The sequence below is a fragment of the Leiobunum rupestre genome, chromosome 2 (assembly GCF_980474605.1).
Source record: "Leiobunum rupestre chromosome 2, qqLeiRupe1.1.hap1, whole genome shotgun sequence".
NCBI classification, from domain to species: Eukaryota; Metazoa; Arthropoda; class Arachnida; order Opiliones; family Sclerosomatidae; genus Leiobunum; species Leiobunum rupestre.
The window spans coordinates 61,487,225-61,510,236 of NC_143385.1; the positions used below are offsets into that span (position 1 = coordinate 61,487,225).

At 29.7% G+C, this 23,012-nt stretch overlaps 1 protein-coding gene across 2 annotated transcripts in view; it reads right to left on the minus strand.

The window, feature by feature from the left end:
• The window catches only part of LOC149958616 (cyclic AMP-responsive element-binding protein 3-like protein 1), a 178,307-nt gene extending 155,533 nt beyond the window's left edge, over positions 1-22,774 (minus strand). For both annotated transcript variants that reach the window (XM_090165954.1, XM_090165953.1), the window contains exon 1: positions 22,173-22,774. In XM_090165954.1, coding sequence (XP_090022080.1) covers positions 22,173-22,268 — 96 coding nt within the window. In that variant the 5' untranslated portion in view covers positions 22,269-22,774. The remainder of the gene's footprint in view (positions 1-22,172) is intronic.
• Positions 22,775-23,012: the final 238 nt, after the last annotated feature.

The window sequence follows — 23,012 nt, forward strand, 5'->3', positions numbered from 1 at the left end:
GGAAACACCGAAACAGAATAATAATAATAAAAACCCGCCAAACAGAACTAGATCCTAAATCCTGCGTTAAAAAAAAAGATGCATGAAACATTTTGTAGCCATTGACAGGTTGGAGTTTCAACGGTAAAAGTTAATCTAAAAGGTAATTTCCGAGCGAGGTCACGCTTTCGCGACCCGTTACGGCAGATAATACCAGACAGGTCACAAGCATTTCGGTGTAATTACAAATTTGAAAACGGGTTACACACAAAGAAATGTTTTAAACCGAAATCATTTATCACTGAACTTAAAAAATGGATCCTTGGAATCATTGCAACCACGGAAAACTGTCTTAAAGTTCTGTTAGTTTAAAGAATGGATTATCTGCTAGATTGATAAAAAATATATAATGGTATCTTGTAGGTTGTTTTAAAATTTATTGAAGATTTAAGGTACAATATTTTCTGTACAACGTTCATTATGTCTAAGGCAAGAACTGGGATGTTTTGAAGGAAAATATTAGCATATTATTAGATATTTTTAGAATATCATTATTTGTACAGGGAAAAAAGCAGAATTTTATATTCTGTTGAAAAAAATATGAATATCTTGGAAGTTTTGGTACGGGTAAATTAAAATTAGAAAAATATGTTTTTAGATATTGTTGAACCGAAGAATCGGGGTTTTATTAAATATTTATTTCATTTAACTGTTTCCTTTTTTCAATTCATTGAAAAAACAATTGCCTCTTTTTGACAAATTGATATTTATTTCAATTGTATCGTTAGCTTTCATATAAATTAATACTAATTAAATTCAGTCGTTGATTTTTATTTAAAAAAATTAACTTTAATTTTTGATTTGATTGATTTTAAACATTATTACTTTTCTTAACAATTTGATTAATAATTTACGGGCTGCAGTAATGTAAACTAAAATTTAAATTAATATTAAAATTAAATTTAATTCCTACTTGTAATTTAGATTGCTCTGAAAAAACATTGCTAAATAACATACTTTTTCCATTTTCATAAACACATTGTAATAGAAAATTTAAATCAATCATTTTTAAAGAGATTACTTATTTTGAATTGCGATTCAAATCAATTTGATTTAAATCATACAACTCTATTAAAATTACTGAATTATTTTAAGGGTAATTCAAAGCATTTTTTTGCTTAATATCAAGTCATTTGATTGAAACCTTGATTAAAAGAGGTGTTTTCTAAGACAGCCCCCAATTTAATACCCTATAATTACGGACATTGATTAAACGGACAATTTGCATATAATAGCGACATTTAAAATCAACGAATTAAGATCAAAATCGGACTAAATTTCATTTCAATTTCACACATCTTGTCCTTGGCAATAGACGCGGTACTCAGTATTTAAAACCGCGACCTTGTCGAGTTTGACAAATTATTAAAACAGTCGTGATAAAACGTAACTTCAGGATTGGGTTCTCAATTTAGTCAAAGCAAAGTTAATTTAACAAATTTAAGAGTAGTATTTTTACGTACGTAAACCCGAACCTGGTTACCACTCAACGTCAACTTAGACGGGTTAAATCAACGATGTATTAAGCCCTAAACGTTTATAACTTGGCAGTAAAGATAACCCTTTATATTGCGTCAATATCAGTGCCCCCTCAATATTAAAAACTTAAAACTTAAAGACTTATAAAATAACGGATTCTAATCTAACAATAGCTTGTGGTTACGGAAACGAAAATATGTAAAATTATATTGCGTTGTCTCAACTTGTCTGTGTAAAATTTCACTTCAAGAAAAATATATGGTTTTATTACATTTGTTTGTTTTTTCAAAGAATTTGATCTTCTCGTGTGAAGTAGTTCAGTCAGTTGTCAGTTAAAATTCCAGACTACGCACAGAAATTTACACAGGAGATTCACTTATCTGGCAAATCTGTAATTCTATAGTGCGTATGAAACCTTCCACATTTACAGGTAAGTTTTTTAAACAAACCCTTATATACACTGATATCACGATATTCTCTTGATTGTGTAAATAAAGCACTTAAAATACTGTTATGTTTTGAAATAAACAATATTGATGTAGCTTACTTTAGCTATAGACAAAATATCGACCTTCTGGCAGGTCTTTCAGAAAACAAAATCGAAAAGCCGAATTTTTAAACTCCTACTGAAATAATTATACATAGGGTTTGGTCAGTTAAGCTAGTAATTTAAATAATTCTTTATTTTATTGCAACTACGATCAAACACACTGTCAAGATACACTCGACCAATAACGTTATACCAATACAAAAAGACTGCCAAACTGTCCCTATCGAAACGTCAATTAAATCTAGTAAAACCAAAAACTTTAATCTCCCATTTCGTAGCGCCATTCCACGTACTGTCAAAACTCCGCAACCAAATCAATATTAAACCGACACAATGAAGCGATGTATGTTAACAGCGTTAATTACGCCAACCGCGCCTTTAATCTTAACGGTATTCCGATAAGGTGAAGTAACCAGCAGTCCTTGTACGTCCTTGAACGACCTTGGGTCGTCGTTTTAATTTTAAAACATCGTCATGACGAAGTCAAAAAAAAACACATCGTGATTTAAATAAAATTATTTAAAAAAAAGAGCTTAAATGGGGTTGCAAGAATTTTTAAATTATATCGGGGAGCCGCCCATTCGACAGAGCAACAAGAATTTTCGAGACACAATAAATTTACACCCCTGGCTCGGATACAGACCATTGTTCTAAGAACTCAAAACAAGACTTGTTTTACATACTATTTAATAATAAATAACTCATTAAGCGGGCAAAATTGTTCCACGATCTGCAGGACATTCTTAGTCAGCATATTATGTTCAAAAAGTTTATTTCAGGTACGAAGATTTTCACTGAAAATGTTGATATTCTTTAAAATGTAACATTTTAGTTTAAGTCAAAATATTTCGGTTCATTATTGCTTTAATTTACCATTTAAAAGAAAATTTAATTTCACGTAATAATTTAAATACAGTTTTAGGCATTTTATAGTTTTAACTTAATTATTTAAATAATTTTTTTTATGTAAGAACGCTTAACTAATAAGAATCTGGAGAAAATATTTCAATCGACATTGTCCTTGTAAACTTTAATAATTAATACGTGGTAAACACACTTTAATATCTTTTGTGATTGATTAGCTATGATGGTACCGTCACAATTTTACACGAATCTGTAAATAATGCGTTGCCAACGTGAAATAATCATAGGTTTAAATGTTAGTTTTCCTTTAAGACTAAAGAGAAAAAGATTTACAAATTAAAACTTAATTCTCTGCGTATTTTCTATAAATTTGACGGTTAATTTGCAATTCCTTGATATACTGAGAATTAAGATTTCTTGTTGATATTCATGTTAAGTGTACGTGATTTGGTAATTGGGTTGACATTTAAACTTCATTTCTGAAAACATTGAAAAACTTAACGCAACCACAATTCTTATTAAACCATCATATCACATTTAGATATAATCAGAATAAACTTGAAAAATGGCCAAATATTATTTCTTACGAAAGCATCATCAACTTTTCTGGCTAACACCTCAAAATATTCTAGACTCGATGATAACGAAGCAATACTGACAGAGGCAGGGTAGAAGTTAACTCTACGCCGTATACTTTCCCTCACTTCTGCCTTCGTCAACGCTATCGAGTAAGTAGGAATTGTTATTCAAAATATTTCCCTCTAACATCGCTCCAAGGTTTTTCTTCAAAAATAATAAGTTATTATATTCTTAGAATTTTTATCTAAGGAAAAATATTATTACGGATATAGATTACGGATTAGGGATTAAGGATAATCCTTGACCCACATTATTCACGATAATCCCAACTATTATCAGCGTAACAGGTGATAATTCCTTCACAATGTTATAAATGTTTATATCTTTTACGTTTCTCAGGATAACGAATCGATATTACCACTCCCCTAAATAAATTATTGGTAATAATTGGTTAAAAATTATTGTATTAATCGTTGTTTGAATACGGTGTATTTAAAAGAAGTTCTAATTTATATGTAGATGAAACATGGTGTATAATGTAAAACTTTCCTTGAAAATACACATAACCCAAACAACGATTCAATTTATAGATTTTACTACCATGTGTAGATTACCACCACAAATAGTAGTTGCGATTAGCGACATACTATGACATAATATAACGTTAATTTGGGTCGTCAAAAGTACCCACAAGCTCAACCACAATCCAATTTATGGGTTAAGAGTAGCTTAAAATAGTTGTACATAATACCAAAATGAAGCTGATTAGAAAAATTATACGTAGTGGATATTCGGTGTAAATAAACACATCACCCTTACCCAAAATCTCAACAACGATCCAATTTAGAGACTAAAAATGCAGGATATATAAAATTACATATAAATATAATATTTATATACAATATACTATATTTATATACAATAAACTATATTTATATACAATAAACTATATTTATATTCAATATACTATATTTATATACAATAAACTATATTTATATACAATAAACTATATTTATATTCAATATACTATATTTATATTCAATATACTATATTTATATTCAATATACTATATTTATATTCAATATACTATATTTATATTCAATATACTATATTTATATTCAATATACTATATTTATATTCAATATACTATATTTATATTCAATATACTATATTTATATTCAATATACTATATTTATATTCAATATACTATATTTATATTCAATATACTATATTTATATTCAATATACTATATTTATATTCAATATACTATATTTATATTCAATATACTATATTTATATTCAATATACTATATTTATATTCAATATACTATATTTATATTCAATATACTATATTTATATTCAATATACTATATTTATATTCAATATACTATATTTATATTCAATATACTATATTTATATTCAATATACTATATTTATATTCAATATACTATATTTATATTCAATATACTATATTTATATTCAATATACTATATTTATATTCAATATACTATATTTATATTCAATATACTATATTTATATTCAATATACTATATTTATATTCAATATACTATATTTATATTCAATATACTATATTTATATTCAATATACTATATTTATATTCAATATACTATATTTATATTCAATATACTATATTTATATTCAATATACTATATTTATATTCAATATACTATATTTATATTCAATATACTATATTTATATTCAATATACTATATTTATATTCAATATACTATATTTATATTCAATATACTATATTTATATAATATATTTATAATATTCTAAAAATATAATAAATTTATAATATTCTAAAAATATAATATATTTATAATATTCTAAAAATATAATATATTTATAATATTCTAAAAATATAATATATTTATAATATTCTAAAAATAAAAATTATACAATTTTTTTCAAATATAACGTTTAAAACGCGTCGAAAAAGATTGCAAACTTCCAACCACAAATCGAAAATAAAAAGCTTAACGTCAAACTAATTTATTGATTAACCTTCTAACCCTTAACCTCGATAATAAATTAAACTTAAAAAAACAAGTTTGGTCTGTACTAATTTGATTACAGGAAAATCTGGTATGTAAAAATAATATTACCAATTTAAAAAAAGATTATGTGTAATGCTTTGATGCAGGAATAAAAATACCATTTTTTGGGATTAAATAACAAATACGTCCTAAACCTTGTATCACTATTTAAACTATTTGTAAAATGAGTCAGCATAGTCAGTCACGAGTTTTAATTACTTTTTATATCTTTAAAATCTAAGAATGAATTTATAAAAAAAAGTCGGCCCACTTTTGCTGCAAAAGGAATTTTTAGATGCATCTAAAAAGGAAGGGTTGTGACAGACTAGCTTGGCAACGTTACAACTAATTTCGTAAGAGCGCTATAGAGTTAATTGCATCGCGAAGTTATCCTGACGCGTTAGGCTAAAAGGAAAGTCAGATTGACCTCATTTTTTCACGGATCTAAGCAGAGTTCTAATGTAATCTTCTACTCTAATTTTTTGTCATCTTTACAAAATTAAAATGTTACGGATTTGGGAGTGCAATTAGAATATTATTAGTGTAATTAGCAGTAAGCGTCACTTCAAATTTATTGAAACTTATGTTAGGAAACTAAACTTTAAGCAAAAATTTTGAATGTATTTCAATATTGTTTTAAAATCTATTAACATTAAAAAATATTGACTAGGCTAAAATTATCGTACCTAAATCAAGTAGGCTAAGATTATCGTTCTAAAATTGACTAGATTAAAATTATCGTTCTAAAATTGACTAGATTAAAATTATCGTTCTAAAATCGATTAGGCTAAAAATAACATTCTAAAATCGATTAGGCTAAAAATAACATTCTAAAATCGATTAGGCTAAAAATAACATTCTAAAATCGATTAGGCTAAAAATAACATTCTAAAATCGATTAGGCTAAAAATAACATTCTAAAATCGATTAGCTTAAAAATAACATTCTAAAATAGACTACAAGACTAAAAATAACATTCTAAAAAAGACTACCGAGTAGAAATAATGTTATAGTATAGACCACAGACTAAATTATTATTCTAATATAGACTACAGACTAAAATATTATTCTAATATAGACTACAGACTAAAATATTATTCTAATATAGACTATAGACTATTCTTCTAATATAGACTACAGACTAAAATATTATTCTAATATAGACTACAGACTAAAATATTATTCTAATATAGACTACAAACTAAAATATTATTCTAATATAGACTACAAACTAAAATATTATTCTAATATAGACTACAGACTAAAATATTATTCTAATATGGACACAGATGAAAATCTTTTTCTAAAATAGACTACCGACTAGAAATAATATTCTAAAATAGACTACCGACTAGAAATAATATTCTAAAATAGACTACCGACTAGAAATAATATTCTAAAATAGGTTACCGACTAGAAATAATATTCTAAAATAGACTACCGACTAGAAATAATATTCTAAAATAGACTACCGACTAGAAATAATATTCTAAAATAGACTACCGACTAGAAATAATATTCTAAAATAGGTTACCGACTAGAAATAATATTCTAAAATAGACTACCGACTAGAAATAATCATTCTCTAGAAACAGAAAAAAAAATTATCTAAAATGTTTAAAACAGATATCAAGTTCATATAAGGTTTAGGTAGTACGGGTGTTTAACTAACCTAAAACGAAATAAAAGATTAAAAAAACCAATAAATTTGGTAAAAACTATTTGAAATATTTCATAAGATTAAATCAAAATGCGCGCGTACATTCAACGTGGTGATAGTGGCAATGGGTCGAATTCACGAAATAACTAAGGACACACAATTAAACAGGTGTACCACTGTATTTGTTTAGCTGAAGATTTGAAATGGTAGGGGTTTATTTTGTGGTTTAACAGATGTTTTCCCTCAAATCATTAACAATGAAGTTGCGCGTAGTTGTGACGTGCGCGCGCTCAAAAGATTATAAGTTTTTAAATGCTCCACGTCAATGAATGAAGTTCTGATATTTTTTTGTCGCACGAAGTTCATTCAAATTGTGTCAATGGGTTGCGAAATACCATTTAATGGGGAAAAATCATAAACCGTTAGGCTCGTATCGATATTGCGTTACGGACGGGAAAATGTCAAAGAACGTACGCGATATTTGCTACGGTTTTATTTATACTACGTTACATAAACGCATTAAATTAAGTTAAAAATCTCGAAAGAAGCTACGCAAAAACCTCGAAAGAAGCTACGCAAAAACCTCGAAAGAAGCTACGCAAAAACCTCGAAAGAAGCTACGCAAAAATCTCGAAAGAAGCTACGCAAAAATCTCGAATCAAGCTACGCAAAAATCTCGAAAGAAGCTACGCAAAAATCTCGAAAGAAGCTACGCAAAAATCTCGAAAGAAGCTACGCAAAAATCTAGAAAGAAGCTACGCAAAAATATCAAAAGAAGCTACGCAAAAATCTAGAAAGAAGCTACGCAAAAATCTAGAAAGAAGCTACGCAAAAATCTAGAAAGAAGCTACGCAAAAATCTAGACAGAAGCTACGCAAAAATCTAGAAAGAAGCTACGCAAAAATCTAGAAAGAAGCTACGCAAAAATCTAGAAAGAAGCTACGCAAAAATCTAGAAAGAAGCTACGCAAAAATCTAGAAAGAAGCTACGCAAAAATCTAGAAAGAAGCTACGCAAAAATCTAGAAAGAAGCTACGCAAAAATCTCGAAAGAAGCTACGCAAAAATCTCGAAAGAAGCTACTAACAATGTCGAATAAAGCTACCAAAAAAGAAAATTCTACAAATAATCTAAAAAAGCTATCAAACAAATCTCGAATAAAGCTACCAAAAAATAAAAATCTACAAATAATCTAAAAAAGCTATCAAACAAATCTAAAATAAAGATACAAAAACTTTAAAACCTACAAAAATCTAAAAAGCCTACAAAAAATCTCGAATGAAGCTAGTAAAATCTCAAATAAAGCTAGTAAAATCTCAAATAAAGCTACCAAAATCTCAAATAAAGCTACCAAAATCTCAAAGCTACCAAAATCTCAAATAAAACTACCAAAATCCCCAATGAAGATTTCAAAATTAAAATAAAGTTAGAAAATCCCAAAAAGACAAACCTTGAAAAGTAAAATTCTAAAATTCTAAAACCTAAAATCCTAAAATCTAAATGATAAATTTTCTCAATCTGTGATATTTTAAAAAATGTTTCGAACGGGATTGTAAAAGCAACTGCAGAACCACATTAATTGAAGTCTACCTCGATAGGTAGAATGCCGGGGAATAAATTAGGTCCTCCGGTTTCCAAAACCTAGACAAGTCTGAAATACCAAAAACCAGAAAATATAAATAAAATTCCGATAATTTTAATAGTAACCCCACCCCCCCCCCCTTCTCTTCTCAGATCGGGCCGTCTTTTTAAAAGAAATAAAACAAGAAAAAAAGGGGTCCAAATTCTTGCCTCTCCGTCACACACCTGTGTAATTAATCAAGCAAATAACCCACCTAAGGCGAGCCTAACCTTGAGAAGTTTGACCCAAATCTGTCTGCGAAGAGAATGAAATAAAGCGCTCCTCCGCGTGAAAATGTAAGCCTATCGACACCACGTGTTTTCTGGGTTTTACCACTATAATTAAATACAGACAAGGCTTAGCCACGGGTGGCTCGCTACACTGCGCTAAGTTGGCCACTCTCGATTTTAAATTACACGGATTGTCGGCGCTTAACACCGAATTCTGAAAAATAATTCTTTCAAATTTATGTAAAATAGGAACAAAATTGGAACGATATTTTTGTAAAATATAAACCATATTTTTGTAAAACAAACCATATTTTTGTAAAACAAACCATATTTTTGTAAAACAAACCATATTTTTGTAAAACAAACCATATTTTTGTAAAACAAACCATATTTTTGTAAAATATAAACCATATTTTTGTAAAATATAAACCATATTTTTGTAAAATATAAACCATATTTTTGTAAAATAGGAACACAATTTTTGTAAAATAGGAACACAATTTTTGTTAAATAAACCATAATTTTTTAAAATAGAATAAATAATTTTGTAAAATAGAAACCATAATTTTGTAAAATATGAACCATATTGCTGTAGAATATGAACCATATTTCTGTAGAATATGAACCAACTTTTTGTAAAATAGGAGCCACATTTTCGTAAAATAGGAGCCACATTGTGGCAAAATTGGAACCACATTGTGGCAAAATTGGAACCACATTGTGGCAAAATTGGAACCACATTGTGGCAAAATTGGAACCACATTGTGGCATCGATGTTTTCATAGAGTAGGAGTTACGTGTATAAACTGCTGTACGAAATTAAGTGAATAACAATAGATATTTTCTTGGACCGAACTAAAATTAGCAATAGAGACTTGGCACTCCGTAGCTTTGGCCATGGCTGCCATTGTTGTCATATAAAAACTATTGAAAAAAACTGTGACGTAGCACTGCCAAGTCCCTATTCATGAGAATTTTATAGGGCAAAATAAATGATAATCTGTGAATCCACTTGATTTCAACCTTTCTTGGAAAATCCCCAAAGATAACACCAAAATATCGATGATTCACGGGACGTTTTTTTTCACGCGATACGATCTAAGCTATACAACAAAACCTGCCAATTTGTATTTAGGTAAATTACCGTATACCACCACTCGACGTTTCATCATTTAACCTTTGGGAAAATAAGGAATACAAATTTTAAGCTCATCGTCGAAACAGGTCAACCGGTCAATTGCAAAAAAAATAAAAAAATAATAAGAGTGGATGATAGCCATATCAAAAACACAATACGTTCCTTTAAAGTAAATAAGATATTATGCAAATTATTTTCTGCAAGAATTTATTACGTGCAGGCGAAGAATGTCTCGTGATGCCTAAAGGCTATTAGTCGTGGTCACTTATTCTCAGTTAAATTGAATAAATTCTTGGTTTAGGTACGTGCTGAACAAAAGGACAATTATTTCGGTGGAACAATGCTTCCAATAAAATGATGTCTTGTACGTAATGGGAAAGAATTTCGAAGTTTTTAAGTTTTAGTTTAAGCGGTTATTTAATTCGTTATTCCTAGTTTTTTTTTGAAATTTTGGCGGTTTTTGATTTTATTCTAGAGAGGTTAAGCTGTCGACGTCTGGCATTTAAACAGAAAATTTTGTAATCTCTATTCCTAAGGATTGTTTATGAATTTTTAGTGATAGATATCTTAAGAATTAAAATTCTCAAATTAAACGAATTAAAATTCTTAAATTAAACGAATTAAAATTCTTAAATTAAACGAATTAAAACTCTTAAATTAAACGAATTAAAACTCTTAAATTAAACGAATTAAAATTCTTAAATTAAACGAATTAAAATTCTTAAATTAAACGAATTAAAATTCTTAAATTAAACGAATTAAAACTCTTAAATTAAACGAATTAAAACTCTTAAATTAAACGAATTAAAACTCTTAAATTAAACGAATTAAAATTCTTAAATTAAACGAATTAAAATTCTTAAATTAAACGAATTAAAACTCTTAAATTAAACGAATTAAAATTCTTAAATTAAACGAATTAAAATTCTTAAATTAAACGAATTAAAATTCTTAAATTAAACGAATTAAAACTCTTAAATTAAACGAATTAAAATTCTTAAATTAAACGAATTAAAACTCTTAAATTAAACGAATTAAAATTCTTAAATTAAACGAATTAAAACTCTTAAATTAAACGAATTAAAACTCTTAAATTAAACGAATTAAAATTCTTAAATTAAACGAATTAAAATTCTTAAATTAAACGAATTAAAACTCTTAAATTAAACGAATTAAAATTCTTAAATTAAACGAATTAAAACTCTTAAATTAAACGAATTAAAATTCTTAAATTAAACGAATTAAAATTCTTAAATTAAACGAATTAAAATTCTTAAATTAAACGAATTAAAACTCTTTTAATCCTTCAAAACTATATCTTTCCAAGGGAACTAAAATATTACAGTAAACAATAAATCTGAAATAATTAAACGATTTGTTTTCATTATTATAGCTTACAATAAATAAAATTAAGAGTATTTAAATAAATATTTTTAAAGGTAGATCATCAACATACATTACGCTAATGGCATTTTAAAATCATTTTAATTTAAATTGAATCCAAATTTTAACTGAAAGCTCTCTTAAAGCTGGTAAAATGATGACTAAAATTTAAAATGCATAAAATCACGAAACTATAAACGATGAAACACATTTTTGCTATTAATTGTTCAATGTAAAAATCACCAGTCTAAAAATAATCTGTAGATTTTTAAATCGAACAGTCAGAATTATCCGCAATCCATAAACCCAGTTTGAAACATTGAAATATTTGGAACGATATTGTGATATCAAATCAAGCGTAAAAAGATATAAAAAATGTTCAGTCGGAGGTGGATTCTGCTTCTAGTTAATAGACAGGTTAAACTACGCAGACCGTGAAACTGCCGATGATTTACGGCCTTAAAATAAATTGTTGCCGTTTTTAGTTGGCCAAAGGGAGACAGCTCACGATGCTTAATCGATTGTCGACGCATAGATAAGATAAATCGTCTATTTTTAGCTGGCATCCGCGAAATGGTATTGGGACGAGTTTTCAAAAGTCGAATTTCACAAGACAGCCATCCGATATTTCGATATTTATATGAATTATGTATTTTATTGTATAGTCATTTATATCAGATTGAATGATATTTATCGTTATTTAATATAATTTTGATTTTAAATATTTTAAAAACAATTTTATTATTCAGTTAAATAACGTTAGTTTAATTCAAAAGGAACATCCAAATTCAGCGACAAAATTTATATTTTCTCGTGTAAATACCACTTGAAATATTTACATTTTTTATTAATCCTTGAATGTAATTCTGTAGTGTTGATATGCACATTAAACAAGTCATTTGGTTCCATTTCGTTGTTAAATATTAATAAAAAAAACGTGGTGTTTTTGGGTGGTTTGTCACAGATAACGTTTTGGTCGTAGTAATTAATATTACAAAAATGCGTCATGAAAATTATCAACTAATAAATTATTAAGGATTTCGTTTATTTTAATAATTAAAATACTAAAAATAATTAAAAATAAAATATAACTACTTTAATAACGTAATAAAGTTATAATATTTAAAACTATTACCTTATACATAAGCTAGAGCAAAAACACGAAAACCACCAATGGTCTAGAGAGTGAGGAGTAAAAACGCGAACAAGTAAAGAGACCAAGAAGTGGGGGAGAAAACTAAGCTTTATTGGGGAGAAATATACATAAGCTGCTGATTACATATAATTTTAATATTAATTAATTAAAATTATCAATTTCGTGTAAATGGGTATACCAAAAAACTAACCCCAAAACAGGGGGAAAATCTAAAGTTTTAAAATCCCAAATAAACCACTTTAAAACCAAATATTTTACGTATATTATACGTATCACCATACTTTTGAAAATTAAAAATTATAAAATCAAATTTAAATTTTCACTTATTTTATAATTTTCCAAACTCCTACTACACCAGTAAATTTATATGGAAAACTAAGAAAACATAACCTTTAAAACAGGTTTCGTACGAAAATTTCTGATCTAAAATCCCTGACTTTTCCAGGTTATCCCTGACCAATTTTTGCCAATATTCCTGACCTTTTAGGTTATATTTTTGGACATTGTTTTCATTATTTTAGGTCAAAAATTCTTTGTGAATGTGTGGTTTGGTTGACTAACTAAAATCCCCGACTTATCCCTGACTTTCTACGAAATTATTTAAATCCCTAACATTTTTACTCCATTTTCCAGATTCCTGTCATATCCAGGTTTTCCAGGTTATCCAGGTTCTGTACGAACCCTTTAAAAAAACCGAATTACAAACGATTCTCGGTAAGTAGAAGCGGCTAATTTTAAATTGGCAATTTACCCAATTAGTGTCTTAACTTCCAAAGCCCCAATTATACAAACCTACAGTTATAAAACTCACCACTTATTAAAAAGAATAAAAAAAGCGATTCACCTTCCCGGAATCGTACCCAAAAACCAGGTAAACTTTAATCACCCCCCCCCCCCTGACAAAAAAATGTGAAGCCCTCGAGGTTGTAAAATTCCGAAAAGTCTGCCTTTTGAAAACATCTCGCGCTATTTCCTATCGTCATCGCCAGGGGGGGCGTCTCGCCTATGACGTCATCGGCGAAATGTCAATGCCTGCTCATTGGTGCATCACATGGCGTTCTGGAGAAAAATAACGACCACGTGACACGGACTAAAATTGATGCGTTTCTACAAAATATAATGGAATGTGGCTTTTTTAAAAGCGATCGATTTCTTTCCCTGTAGAAAACGTTTTTCGTAATAAAAAATTAGATGAGCGTGTATCGCTTAATTTGCGTATAATTGAGAAACGCTAAAGCCTGGTTTTCACTTGGCGGAAAATCACCGACAGAAAGTTTGACGTCGGCGATATGGTTTTCGACGTTTCGCTCACTGTCGGCGTTTAAGCATTTTCACTTGGCGTTTTTTTAGGGCGGAAATAAAGCGATTTCTTTCTGGCAGCGAGTTCGTCGGTTTTCGTCTGATAGTGGAGATTTAAGCCTAGGCCTAAAAATGGATGATTTATTTGATCATAATAGTGAACTATTGATTAAAGCTCGTGTAAGCATTTTAAATTTAATGTTATTTTACATGATCTATCGTGTTCAAAGAAATTTGAGTTATGAAAGATCGGTTTGTGTGAAAGAAACATACTGGAAAAGAAGGCAACAAGGGTATCAAAAAAACACGTTCCAAAATTCACAGAAAAGCACGTGGCCGAGTTCCGGATGCGAGAAGCGGGAAATTAACCATCCCCCTGACGTCACAGTCACCTTTCGAAAATGGTTTTTGATTGGTTGAAAAAGAGCGAAATCGCCCAACTGAGCGAAAAAAATAGAAATGAAAATCGCCACACAAAACCGAAAACCGACGGAATTTCCGCCCGGCGTCGACGGAAATTTTCGCCCATTTTCCGTCGACGCCGGGCTTTTTCGCCCAAAAACCGCCAATGAAAACCAGGCTTAACAGGTTGGGTTAGCTAACGATAAATTGATAAATAAAGTAATTAGCTAAGCGATAAGTTGATAAATTTAGCGAAACACTAAATACAGCTAATCGATAAGTTGATAAATCATTTATCTCATCGATAAGTTGATAAATCATTTATCTAATCGATAAGTTGATAAATCATTTATCTAATCGATAAGTTGATAAATCATTTATCTAATCGATAAGTTGATAAATCATTTATCTCATCGATAAGTTGATAAATCATTTATCTAATCGATAAGTTGATAAATCATTTATCTCATCGATAAGTTGATAAATCATTTATCTCATCGATAAGTTGATAAATCATTTATCTAATCGATAAGTTGATAAATCATTTATCTCATCGATAAGTTGATAAATCATTTATCTCATCGATAAGTTGATAAATCATTTATCTAATCGATAAGTTGATAAATACAATCGATCAATCGATAAAAATGTAATATAATCGATAAATTGATAAAAAATGTAATATAATCGATAAATTGATTAAAAAATGTAATATAATCGATAAATTGATTAAAAATTATTTTCGATGAATTAAGAAAAAAATTAAAGTAATCGATGAATTGGTAAAAACATTAATCTAATCGATGAATTGGTAAAAACATTAATCTAATCGATGAATTGGTAAAAACATTAATCTAATCGATGAATTGGTAAAAACATTAATCTAATCGATGAATTGGTAAAAACATTATCTCACCAATAAATTGATAAAAAAAAATAAATAAGCGATAAATTTATAAATAAATTTAGTAAAGCTACGAAAAATAATGGAGCTAATCTACAAACTGATAACTAATTTAGTAAAACAATAAAATGATAAATAATTTATATTTTTCAATGTTAAGTAATTTATCGCAAGTCTAAGGTATAGCCTAGACAAAGCGAAACTTCACTGCTAAAACGCAACAAGCTAGTTACTTATCGATTGTTTCATCGTTACTCAAAAAAGCTTTAAGCGCCAGCCGTGGCCAATTTTGGCAATATTTCTTTAATGTATAAATGTTAAATACGAAATATTTTACCAAACTAATTTGATTTAAATAAGTAAAACCAATTTGATTTAAACAAGTAAGACTAATTTGATTTAAATAAATAAAACCAATTTTATTTAAACAAGTAAAACCAATTTTATTTAAACAAGTAAAACCAATTTGATTTAAACAAGTAAGACTAATTTGATTTAAGCAAGTAAATCCAATTTGATTTAAGCAAGTAAATCCCATTTGATTTAAATAAGTAAAACCAATTTGATTTAAGCAAGTAAATCCAATTTGATTTAAGCAAGTAAAACCAATTTGATTTAAGCAAGTAAATCCAATTTGATTTAAGCAAGTAAAACCAATTTGATTTAAGCAAGTAAAACCAATTTGATTTAAGCAAGTAAATCCCATTTGATTTAAATAAGTAAAACCAATTTGATTTAAGCAAGTAAATCCAATTTGATTTAAGCAAGTAAAACCAATTTGATTTAAGCAAGTAAATCCAATTTGATTTAAGCAAGTAAATCCCACTTGATTTAAATAAGTAAAACCAATTTGATTTAAGCAAGTAAATCCAATTTGATTTAAGCAAGTAAAACCAATTTGATTTAAACAAGTAAGACTAATTTGATTTAATCAAGTAAATCCCATTTGATTTAAATAAGTACAACCAATTTGATTTAAATAAGTACAACCAATTTGATTTAAACAAGTAAGACTAATTTGATTTAAATAAGTAAAACCAATTTTATTTAAATAAGTAATTTACATGGAACGATTTTTGAATCATCGATTTAAATCACCTACATTTATGAAAATATCGAAAACTAGTGTCTGTAACAATAACAATTCAGTTAAAAACGAATTAATTTGTTAATTAATTAATCAATTCAAATGTTAAAAAATCCATACATATTTAAATCAAATAAACTAATGTTTTTTATTTTTTTTAAAGAAATCAACAACCCTACAAACCGGTTACCCTGAAACCGTAAAATCAGTAGCACCAGGGTGCGCTACGATGCCCATCAACAGGATCCACCCACTAAATAGACTCTTACCCAAACAAATTTATACAGTTTCTAATTAAAACAATTACAGCGGACGGAACAAACACATCAGTCCACAAAACACGCCACATTAAAACGTTAATTATAGCCTTAGACCATGGCTCATACGATAACCTTTATAAGTAGGATTAACCACAACCCTTACCTTTATCCTCACTACCAAGTAACTCTCGACCTCAGACTACCCACGGACTATCGACAACAAGGGACCAACACACCCACGCGGGGCTAAAAATAGCATCATAATATTAGCCTTCGATACCCGAGTGGCGGGGAAAAGGGGTTATTTATAGCCGCCCACAATCAAACGGTCAAACCGATCGGTTACGCGGGTCCCACCCACGCGTGGCGCTACCGTCGTTTCGGCCACCTCCCCCCATCGCCTTAACGGCCATGACGTCATTTTCCGCCTACGTGACGTTGTTTGGCCTTTCGGGAAAGCATCCAACATGATGCAATGCAGCCGAGACAAACATATGGTTGGAATTATCTCGGCTCTTGGGGGGGGGGGGGGGGGTTTATTGGGGGGGGGGTATTTTTCACGACATAATCCCCGAAATATTGCGGGGGTAATATTCGTAACGGCTCATTAAGAGTGGGTAGTAGGGCACATATTTTAATTTTTAAACGGACATAATTTACAGGATGGCCAAGTTATTTTCAGGTTCAAATTTCCTCAGTTTCGACTGAGCATTTTTTGGATTTTCCAGGTTTGGTAGTAAGGTGCAAATTTGAATTATTAAAACGGACATAATTTACAGGGTTGCCAAGTTATTTTCAGGTTCAAATTTCCTCACTTTCAACTGAATAATATTTTCTTTCTATCAATTACAACTACATCCCTTTCATAAAATTGTCAAGATAAATTTAAATTACTAGTGGAAACCATGTTCTAAAATACAATAATAATTATGAAATATAATAATTTTAAAAACAGTCTGATAGATGGAGACATATTTTAAAGCGAGGATAAAAATATTAAAGACACCTTTCATTAAAAACAAACAATTTAACAATAATTCTTAATTTTTCCCTAAATATTTAACATTTTAAAAGTCGGACTATAGAGCACCAGTTAACTAGATATTCGCTAAATCAATTACACTTGAACCCAAGAATATCTGATTTAAATACCAGGGCTCCCACCAAAATCTCAAAAACAAAATAGGGAAATAGGGGATTCTTCTGGCTAGAAATAGGTTGAAATAGGAACCAAATATTTTAAAGTAGGAACCAAATAGGGACCATTTTAATAAACCAAAATAAGATCTTTATTTAAACTTTTAAAAGCAGCAAATTTTTAAAACTGACTTCGTTTTAATTTTTAAAAATGTTTTATCACAAAAATTACTTAGTTTTAATTTCTAAAAAATTTTTTATCGATCACAAAAATGACTATAAATTTTTGGTAATAATTCTATCACATTAAATCCGTTTTGTTTCGTTTTTCTGCGAAATATTTTAAGCCGATGGTACTTTTCACCAAATCTATTAGAAATAGGGTGATTGATTTAGTGACCAAATCCCGATTTTATAGTTGTTTAGGGACCTCGAAAAAAAGTAGGGGCTTTTAGGCAATTTAGGGACCTGGTGGGAGCCCTGAAATACATTTGTTTTAAACTTTAGTTAGCCCCGCCTTCGGTAGTTTAATGATTTCAGGTATAAAAAGTTAGAAATTGTTTTTTGTAAAATCTTGAAAAACGATATTTTAAAAATTATTTATTTAAAAGCAGGTACAGAAAATCGTAGCAATGTTCTCCTGTTGTAATAATCACAAAGTTCTAGGGCGGTTCTTACACAATGCAGACATAACAGGATCATTAATAATCCTTCGACTTAAGAAACTCTCCGTAAGTTTGCCAAACTATTTTATTTCTATGGGTTCCTTTCCAAGCGAGGTGAATACGATACTGACAACACAGTCTGAACGAATCTTAAGCCTGAATTGCCAGATTATTGAAACACTGTTTTATACTTATAGATAACGTATCGGGATGTTTACTTTGAAAATAAATTTTGTATGCAAATTTCAAGTTTTTATCACACGCATAATTGTAGCTGTTTTAGGTAAACTTCTTACCCGGATTCGCTGGTAGCAAAATGCAATGTTTTTTTTGCTTTAAAGACACTGAATTTAATTTTTTTTTCCTTTACAAAAAGCTGAATGTTCAAATATTTGATTCTGCTGGTAGGGAAACTTAGCTTCAATCAACTCCAAGTGGTATAGTTTTCTTCAAATAACGTATAACCCAATGTGGTACTTTTTTTTCACCAATAACTACTCTAATTTAGAAGTTTTCTACTAACGGTGGTAGTTTGACCGAAAGAATTAGTTTTACTACTAATTAAAAGTCGATATTTGATTAAATGTAGCAGTTTACTGGTTATTACTCAAAAAAGTAGTTTCATACTAATTATTAAACAATATTTGATCACAGTTTTCACAGCGGTTTTTTTGGTAGTTTATTATAATTATTGATCGAATGTAGAACGTTTCCTACCAATGAATGACCATGAGTGGTAGCTTTCCAACTATAATGGTTAAATACTGGTATATTTCCTACCAATGAATGACCATGAGTGGTAGCTTTCCAACTATAATGGTTAAATACTGGTATATTTTCTACCAATGAACGAACCAGCGAAGTAGCTTTCTAACTAAAATGTATAAATCTCAGTGGATTTTCTACCAATGAATGATCCTGCATAGTAGCTTTCCAACTATTTAGTTTAAATATCGGTAGACTTGCTACCATTGAACGATCCTGCATAGTAGATTTCCAACTATAATGCATAAATCTCAGTCGATTTGCTACCAATGAACGAACCTACATAGTAAATTTCTAACTATAATGGATAAAGTTTGGTAGATTTCCTACCAATGAACGAGCCTACATAGTAGCTTTCCAACTATAATCTATAAATCTCGGTAGATATCCTACCAATGAACGAACCTGCATAGTAGCTTTCCAACTACAGGGCCGTGCAGAGGTATCCTGGGGCCCGGGGCAAACTTACTCGCGGGCCCCTTCAATTTGCACCCCCCCCCCCCTTGAGCCCTGAAAACTTCTCCCAAGTTATCTTGATTTGCACCCCCCCTTGAGCTTCTTCGATGGGCCCTACAGCTACGGGCCCCCCTCGTGGGCCCTTTTCATAATGAATAAAGTTTGGTAGGTTTCCTACCAATGAATGATCACGAAAATCTTTTAAAAATTAGAATGGATCAAATTTCACACGTTTTTCCTACCAACACCTAACAATTTGACCCGGATAGATTTCCTATCGTCTACGTAACATCCGTTCCAACAACTACACACTCACGTAGCAGGCAGTTAACCAAATGAACAATTCCCAGAATCTATAAAAACTCTTTTAAACTCAAAACTTCCAAGCCAACACGGTATTAAATTTACCTACATGCATTCCAAACCTAGTCCATCCCCCAAGAAGGATTCACCTTTAAGTAGGTAATTACAGTAATTATAGGACCGCTTAAGCGACAAAAAATGACATGATTTTAGTAGAGGCCAACGCTCCCCCTCACGCTTCCGAGAACGAATTTATTAAATATTATTTTTTCGGTTATTAAATTTCTAGTGATAGGAAAATTATTAATTTTAATAACATTTGATTCGCGAAGACACTTTTCTCCAGTGAAACTTGTCAGCTTTTCGGAGAAAAAATTTCCGAAGAAGATAATTAAAAGCGATAATGCAGCTTCAGATAAAATTGGTATTTCGAAATATGTATATGAGAGCTTTTGAGTAGTTAGGACAACGTTGATTTCCCAACGCAAATATTTGATATTTAATATCGAAGGACTTTTGAGAAGGATTAGAATTTCACTTCAAATTTACTGGAAATTGACAATTTCCCGGAGATTTCAATAAATTATTTTGACGTTCATATTTTAAAAAGCATTTAACACTAAATCTTTCAAGATCGGGTTTTTTTATTGTTAAGTACACAAAAGTTTCCATCGATTGGAATTAATAAAAAGTTGATTTCGCCTTTAACTAGATTTAAAGTTGTAATTATTTTCTGGGTTGGCAATTTTTTGATTTTTTAAAAAAAAAATTCAAATAAATCGGATTTTTATTGATTTTTTTTATTTATTCGATTTTAATTAAAATTTCAAAGTTTTATATAATTTAGTATCATAATTTTACCTAAAACAAATATGTTTTAATTTTTATAGACTAATATGTATAATGAATTTATTAAATTTAAGCTAATAATCATATAGAAGTTTTTATTTTTTAAAACCTCTTTTGGTACTTTTACAAAACAAATTCGGCGGAATCTCCACCCACAGGTAGAATCCAATGCAACATTAGGGGGAAAGTACAAGAAAGATTATATTTAAACATAAATTATAGCAATTTTTTCTTTTTCATAAATACTTTATAAAAATTGATCGTGATTAAAATCAAGTTGATTTAAATCAGCTAACCCTGATTATTTTATTAGATAATTTTCAAAATAAATTTGGCTCAAGTAGTTTTAAAAACATTTTCTAAGATAACTTTACAATTAAATTGGTTTACTAGTTTAAAGTTGTAATTATTTTATTAGATAATTTTCAAATTAAATTTGACTTAATTAGTTTAAAAGACATTTATTTTGAAAGTTGATTTTACAATTAAATTCGCTTACCTAGTTTTAGAACTATTTTTAAAGTTTTAACTACACTTAATATATTAGTTTAATTAAACTGCCTTAACTAGTTTGAAAGTTATATAGTGTAAGAGACTAGTTTAATTAAACTGTATAACTAGTTTGAAAGTTATAACTATATTGTAAGGGAATTTAAATTAAGTTTCCTCAACTAGTTTTAAAATAACACTTTGATTTTGAAAGAAATAAAACTATATTTTCTTAACTTCTACATAAAAAACTTTTGAAAAGTTCGTAGAAGCATGGCTTTATATGAAACCTATTACAAATCCAACACTATTATGACTACTCTCAGAATACGAATTCATTTCATAACACATGAAAAACATGTGCAATCGAACATCAGGCACATGCCGACTTGTATGGCCTTCGGTTAGAGCATAGACCCTAAACTAATAAATTATTTATCTTATTTTCTGGCGATTTTTAATAAAAACAACAGTCAGAGGTAACCAACGCTAACACTATTTACATTTACTGTTTAAAAAATCTCACGATTAGCGGGAGTATAGTTTAAGGTTAAAAAAAAAGCATAAACCTGAATACTTGCCGAAAATCTACACGAAATAATCACAATACAATATTAAAACTTAACGCTCTACCCATACCGAAGCAACAAGTGTCCAAAAACGAGTTGATAAAATATCACACTACACTTTTAATGCGCAAAGGCTTAACGTCGAACGAGAGGTTCCATAAGGCCGGAAGACAACGTTTGACGTAAAAATTACGGAGCCTCAACGCGATGAAAAATAGAGCAAACACTCACCGAATCAAAGGAATCCGTAGCCCACAGGTCCTTGATATCTCTCTCCGCAAGTCCCATGTCGTACAAGGACTTGTCCACTTCGATTTGGTCCATCATGAGGAGCGCCAGGTCGTCTGCCAGGGTCAAAGGTAACGGGCGCGCTAGGAGAAAGCGACGCGAAATTATCGTAGCAAAATTATATAATCCTCGTTCGTTGGGGAAGTTACAATCCGAAACGCACGCACAGCACAACAATTTCGTAGTTTTGGGGAAAAGTCGTCTTTCCGCAAATATGTTACGAATGCAATCCCGAAAAAGAACGCAAAATTTGCCGGTACGTCCGTCGCTCACAAGCCGAATCGGCTTACTGAAACGGGGATACGGCGAGCGACTGTTCGGCCCCCCGTCCGTAAATGCTTTTGACTCTTTCGCGTTCAATGCACTCAACCGGCGCGGAGGGACACAGCCACGAAAAATAGTTGCGCCTTAAAACTAACCATAAAAGTTTTCTTAAACCTAAAAGTAGCCGTTAAACTTCGCAAATTAACTGTATAAATTATATTCAACAATAAATAAGCGAAGATTCGGTCCAATACAATCGAATAACAGTTTATAAACAAAGTTTGAAGTTGGAAATGAATCTTTCAAAGCCCCTGGCGTTAGAGTCGCCATCTAGTGAGGAGCGCGGCAACTAGAATAGCAGTTCTATTTTCAGTCCTTCTGCATTGCTACGAGTTCCGCGAATTTCTGACCTTTTCTATAATTAGATAATTCAAATCATTAGGCGTTATGGGAATTAATTAATAGTGCTTAAAAACCATAATTATACTTGGTTATTAATTAAATGTTCATTAAGGTGCC